Here is a 7,135-nt window from a genome sequence, read left to right on the forward strand (position 1 = left end):
AGGAGCTTCCTCATGCGTTCTCTTAGATTGTGGAATGAACTACCTGCCGAGGTTTTCTCTATAAACTACAGCATGGATTTCAAGAAGGGAAGAATATTGAAGTTTCTTAAGAGACGGCAACACGCACGTAACACCCCTGGTGTTTCAGGCTTTCATAAGCTCCGGTAACCGTTTGCCATCAGATAGGCCGTATGCTTATTTACCACCTACGTGGTATAAAAAAAAAGTTTTTTTTTTATAACACAGGGGACAAACGAGCATGCGGCTCACCTGATGGTAAGTGATTACCGCCGCCCATGAGCACCCGCAACACCAGGGGAATTGCAAGTACGTTGTCGGCCTTTTAAAAAGGAATAAGCTCTTTTCTTGAAGGTTTCAATATCGTATCGGTTCGGAAATCGTGGAAGGTGATTCCACAATGTCGTTGTGCGAGTGCAAAAAGTTTCTAGAAAACGGCAGTGTGGACCCCGCCATTCATCCAGATGATCAGGATGGTATTTCAGTTTCTGGCGGGTAGCACGGTGGTGAAACTCAGCAGCTGGTATTAATCCGAACAATTCCTCAGAATACTTCCCGTGATTTAGAGACATTTTGGTAATTGGTTATTAATATTTCAGCGAATGGGTGCCTCTCATGGAGAAGAATTGCCATACGTATTCGGAGCACCCCTCGTGGATGGTTTCAGCCACTTTCCCCAGAACTACACGAAGTCTGAAGTAGCATTATCAGAGTCCATGATGCTGTTCGTCGCCAATTTTGCAAGAACCGGGTAAGTAAGTTAGTAGTTAGTAAATTATTATTACTAGTGGTCGCCCAGTGGTAAGAACCGGGTAAGTTAAGTAACTTGTTAGTAGTAAGTAAATTGTTATTACTAGTGGTCGGCCAGTGGTAAGAACCGGGTAAGTTAAGTAACTGGTTAGTAGTAAGTAAATTATTATTACTAATGATCGGCCAGTGGTAAGAACCGGGTAAGTTGAGTATCTTGTTAGTAGTAAGTAAATTATTATTATTAGTGGTCGGCCAGTGGTAAGAACCGGGTAAGTTAAGTAACTTGTTAGTAGTAAGTAAATTATTATTACTAGTGATCGGCCAGTAGTAAGAAGAATGAACACATTACACAATTATGTAAGAATGGTTAAACGAATGAGTTATTTTACCTAGTTTCAACTTAGTAGCTCTAAAGATATAATGAACACGAGGTCAGGTCAACTGATCTACAACAATGATCGTCGGGGAATTACCAGGAATTAACCTCTTAGATTTCCTAAAGGAACAGTTTGGAGGTCGACGTGCAGGATTCCTTGCTGCAATGAAGTTACTATTCCTGTTACTAATAATCACTCCCGGGGGCAGAGGATTGTTAGTAATGTGGACTAATGAACCCATTGCTGGTGACGTACCATGTTAGATTGACCTCCACACGGTTCCTTCTGGCAATCGGGCTGTATTTGTAGATTTGGTACATTGGACTAACTAATCTGACCTCATGTACATCTTATCATTCTCCACTGGTGCTCTGCCAGCGTAAACCGTTAGTACAGGCGGATGCAACATTCTATTATCTTCATTAAAAAAAAATCACTCTTCTAGGAGTTCATAATTATGCTTACATACAAAACCCTTGCACAGAATTGTAGTTTGCAGTTGAAATTAATAGAAAATCCTGCCCTTATTACTGAAGTTTATTCTCATAGTTGCTTTACGAGAATGAACTTTCAATGTGATTGGATACGATCCACTTTCAGTTGCTGTTATCTTGTTTGGGCTCCCATCGTTCGAGAGCCGATGAACAGGTAGCCGCAACAAGCAACTCTACGTGGTTGACTTTAAACTGGATTTTGTTTGAAAGTTCACCGTATTATTTTATAATAAAGTAGATTGTTCCGTTAAGGGCTTTTGCGCCATCTTGTTGTTAAACATTGAAATGGCTTCATAATATTTTTAAAATATGAAGTCTTTATAAAAACGGCGACGGTAACTTTGTAAACGGATGTTGTAAATAGAGGTCAATAGATCATAACTTGTAAATTGGAAGTACACCAAAAACATGTAAATATAGCAAATCAATTTAAAAATATAATGAAGATTTGGTTAAATTTATCTCGCCCATTCACTGTAAAGATATACATACATAGGTATAAAATACATGTATATAAAAAACTGAAACATATGTATATCACAAAAATCTGAGAATAATTACACTACATTTAACCCTATAGACAATATACTAATCTCAACTGTGCTTCTGCAGTGCAGTGTGTGTGGTTTTTTTTATTGATATAATGTTTAATACATTGTATATATATTACATATAATACATGTATTTATTTTTATAAATTAAGAAAATATTTGCATTCTGCACATTTTCTCTATATAAACTAAAATTGTTCAAAATATGAAATTTCCTCCAAAACTCCTCCATCCGCTCAATTTAAAAATACAAAGAGATACAAAGTGTTTCTTCACATAATCTATACATATAATAAAAAACTCCAAAAACCGAGTCAGTGATATTTTTTTCAAAATTTTAATATGTATATGACATAATTTTGAAATTCGAATTCATTCGCGTCTTTATCTAACAATTCTTATACAGCTGCGTTCCATTTCGCATAATATAAATCATTACACTGATTACGTAAGTTCAAGTATAAACTTATGTAAAATCGATACATTCCGCGCCTATCCATTAACATCGCTGTTGGAATTGAACTAGTTGCTAATAGAATACTGGCTAATAGAATGGAACTTTGAAACTACGCCCCCAGGTAATATCACAATTATGAGCAAGTGCTACTGGTGGCTGCGTACAGCTATAACAAGGTATATGCATCTTCAATTTCACCTTACAACTAGTCCACAGAACAATGTTACTTAATTTTAAAAACTATGATTATAAATCTTTACATAGTATAAAAAACAAAGTCGCCACCGCTATCTGTGCGCTAATATTTTTTAAATTACGCAACGGATTTTTATGCAGTTTATACCAATGGTTAGAGAGATTCAAGAGGATTGTTTATATGTATAATACATGGGTGTTATAGTATTTAACAAGCTGAGAAATTCAAAGATTTGTAACACATCTGTGCGTAACTGACGACCCAGTTAAAGTATAAAATATAAATAAGATTGGAAACTAAATATATTATGAAATTAATGTTTATTTTTATTATTTGAATTAATTATTTATTTTGTATTTTATTGTATAACTAATTCAATTTTATTAGTTTGTTTTATATGGAGTAAAATTGTTTTAGTTTTTAAATTTAAGATGTAATTTACTTATCGTTAAGATTTGTAAGTGCATTAAATTTATCGTAAGTAAATAAATATAATTGACGGAATTAAATATTATGCTTTTCGTTAAAACATTAAATATTAAAGTAATACTTCAGTCCACTGCTGGATATGTGTGGACTGTCGATGATGTTTATCATCATCAGCCCACTTCAGTCCACTGCTGGACATAGGCCTCTCCCAAGGCACACCACTGGGCACGATTTTCGGCCCGTCTCGTTTACTACTCGCAACTCTACGTATGTCGTCGCTCCACCTAGCTGCGGGGCGTCCTACACTACGTTTGCCAATTCGCGGTCTCCACTCTAGAATACGTCTAATATTCATAGATACTACTGGTTATTCTATTTTTATACTTCAAAATATCTCAGAAATAGTGTAAATACAAAACTGCGACTATAATTAGTCAACTAAATTGATTCTCAATATACTGTATACAGCCTTATTAGTTATTAATTAGTATGAAAACTATTGTTACAGAAATCCAAACGACAACACGCGGCAGGAAGTTCTATTACCGGCTTCAAGGGAAAGGAACAAATTTCGTGGAACAAACTGGGAAGAATATGATTCTACACATCAGAAATACTTGGAAATAGGTAATTTATATCATACCTCTTATTATTCTTATGCCTTAAGGTGTTAAGTCCCTTATGTACACCGTTATTGGTTTACTTGTGGATTAAAGTTGTTAGACCTACACTTTATACATATTTAAAATGGAAGAATTCTTTTTATACATTTGTTTTATATATCACTTCCGTCATTGCACTCTGTTGTATTAACTACAAAATCATATCTCTTTTTATCATTTATTATTACTAAAGTTTTAATTAATTAATTATTGTTGTAATTATTATTATTAAATTTATAATCCGTCATACTCGTAAATGGGTACTGCTTGTGGAGACTTGTCTGTTCGGGTTATGGCTACTGATTAGACTATTTCCTTGGATGAAAATGCAATCGCATATGCTGGTGATCACGATGCATCCGTGCTCATCCTAATTCATACGTGCATCCTAATTCATTAAAAAAATCTGTATTTCTCTAATAATTTACGAACTCCCTTGAAAAAAATAAAAGCTGAGTTTCTTGTCAGTTCTACTTAGCTCGAAAACTCTGCAAACTAACGGTAGATTTGACATATTACAACAGTCTGTAATACAGACCTACATGGATTAAGATATTTTGATTTGATTTGTTTTGATAATAACATATTTACATTATTATAGTGTACAAAAACACTATAATGATGAAGAATATAAATAAAAATACTAAAATAATATTCTAGTATGTTAATTATATCTAAAGAACTAAGCAAGTAGGCTTAAATTCTATAGAATACTAGTATATTCTATATAATTTAAGCCTACTTGTATGCAATTATTGTATTGAATGATCTTCAATTGTTGATTTTCATTTTATAAGCGTAATAATAATTACTGTTTTAGATTATTCTGTTATTCTAATTAATACATTATGTTATTCTCAGAAGGTTGTAATTATTCGTTTAATAAATGATGATATTAAAGTCATAATATTATTCAACCGAGTTAAGTAGTGGCTACTTCAATTCCAATTAGAATTAAAAACTTATTAGACGGCGTTTGGGTTAATTAGGTTTAATGATATTAAAACTCCGGTCTCGTAACATTTTATATTTGCTATTAAATTATAATAAAGTTTCATCGTTTATATAAATAAATCTTAAGTCTCTGACAAGGTTATAGCATGTTAATTTATTTAATTTGTTCAGGTATGAAACCTCGTCTGAAGAACCACTATCGTGCACACCAGCTCTCAGTTTGGCTGCGTCTAGTCCCAGAACTCCACAGAGCTGGAATGGAAGATGTTGCAGCACGGCATAATTTATTCAAAAATCACAACGAACAAGACCTATATGAGGGTATAGTTAGACCAGATCCACTAGCCAGAAACATTAATGACAACGATCAAATTAGACGGAATGGATCCGTTTATTCGGACACAGCTCTAACGACAGTGGATACAATTCTAGCTACATGCGCCACTATCCTACCAAATGGAAGAGACCTGCAAACATTAAACAATACTGATAATGCATTAGCTAACCTCGAAGCCGCCGGCTATGCGGCATATTCAACTGCATTAAGTGTTACGATAGCAATAGGCTGCTCGTTATTGATACTGAATGTTTTAATATTCGCTGGTGTATACTATCAAAGAGATAAAACAAGATCGAGGAGCAAACAGCAGAGGTTTAATGAGAAGCATTTCGAAACGATATCGGGAAAACATTCACATTATCATATGGATCCAACGCACGCTCCGAGTCTAGTAGTTGACGTCGAGAGACAGAATCGGAAAAAGCAAATGATGTCCGACCCTCATTTATCCGGTCTTAATTTCAAAGGGCCACTAGACATCTCGAAATCACCGCCGAGCCCGTCACTGAGTATAGACAATATGATATTGCCAAGCAAATTGGGCAGTAGAAACAGCAGTTTTAGGTTACCTAACGTGAGTTATCCGCAAGTGGGTGGGTACGCGACGATGCCGAAGAATTTGAACCAGTTTAATAACTCCCCGCCCTTACAAGAGTTAAGGCAACAGAAATTCCAGCCTCCGAACGGGTCGGCGGCGCAGGGCTCGCCGCGGGAGGCGGACGCGAGGGGGCCGCCCCACGCCACCCTCAGGAGGGGCAAGCCGGCTCACGGCCCCACTCTCCCTCAAGCGGCTATTGATGAAATGAGAGTGTGACAATTAATTCCATCTAACTTTACATTACACGATTAAAAAGTGTTTCTCGATAATTTCAAAGTGTTATTCGTATATATTTGGGATTGTGACTGTAAATAGATGTGTGATGACGGCGTTGAAATTTTTTTTAGAAAAATAAAAATGTTATCGATTTTCTCAATCACTGGAATATGATTATCGAATAAAAAATCAAATGTATCATAGTCCTTGTTTTATTTTGATTCGATGGTCTCGGTAGTCTAGCAGTTTAGCGCGTGTGTCTAACGTGTTACTTCAATAGTCGCGGGTTCGATTCCTCGCACGGTGCAAAAATTTCCATTCATGAGTATGATTGATCTGGGTGTTTTCAATGCATTTACAAAAAAAAATATGTATTTATATCAGTTGACTAGTATCCATAACACAATATCTGCTTAGCTTCGGACTATCTGATGTTGTGTGGTTTGTCAAAAAAAATATATAGTTTACACTTTAGTGCGCACAGAAAAATGTTTACAAAAAGAAAACTTTTAATAAATGTGCTAAGGAAAAAGCCTAAAAAAACCTAAACTGGAATATAATATATAGGTATACTATACAGATTTCATAAACATCTAAGCTTACAAAATTATCTGCAATACAAAAAAAAATTAAAGATTCTAAAAAGATTCTATAAAGGAATCTAAAAATAAATTTTCCTTTGTATAAATCATTTAATAATAAATTATTTATAGACCTATCTATTAGATGAACGATTTTACTTGAAACTGAAGGACATTAATGAACACTTTATTAGAATTATGAAGCCAAATTGATGAATTATTTAATAAAATTTATATATTAATCTGAATTGAATAATTAACGAGTAAATACTATCGGACATGTTGTGCCATATAAATTAATATCGGTATTAAAAATAGGGGTTGATGGTAGAAGGGTGAAAATTTAGGAGTGTTACTAATACTAATTCATGATAACAAAAGTTATATTTTGTAAAAAAATAACTTTTTATTACTAGTGGTATAAAAAAATAATAACCTATTCGCAGACCTACCGAATATACATATAAAATTTCATCAAAATCGGTGAAAATATTTTACAGTAGCGACTAATA

General features: G+C 34.3%; 1 protein-coding gene across 2 annotated transcripts in view; it reads left to right on the forward strand.

Annotated features, from left to right (window-relative positions):
* LOC131844611 (neuroligin-4, Y-linked-like) overlaps nt 1-6,204 on the forward strand; it is a 30,664-nt gene extending 24,460 nt beyond the window's left edge. For both annotated transcript variants that reach the window (XM_059193547.1, XM_059193545.1), the window contains exons 8-10: nt 618-769; nt 3,781-3,899; nt 5,060-6,204. In XM_059193547.1, coding sequence (XP_059049530.1) covers nt 618-769; nt 3,781-3,899; nt 5,060-6,042 — 1,254 coding nt within the window. In that variant the 3' untranslated portion in view covers nt 6,043-6,204. The remainder of the gene's footprint in view (nt 1-617; nt 770-3,780; nt 3,900-5,059) is intronic.
* Nucleotides 6,205-7,135: the final 931 nt, after the last annotated feature.

Source organism: Achroia grisella, unplaced genomic scaffold, assembly GCF_030625045.1.
Source record: "Achroia grisella isolate CSIRO2021 unplaced genomic scaffold, CSIRO_AGI_Agris_v1 utg402, whole genome shotgun sequence".
Lineage (NCBI taxonomy): Eukaryota > Metazoa > Arthropoda > Insecta > Lepidoptera > Pyralidae > Achroia > Achroia grisella.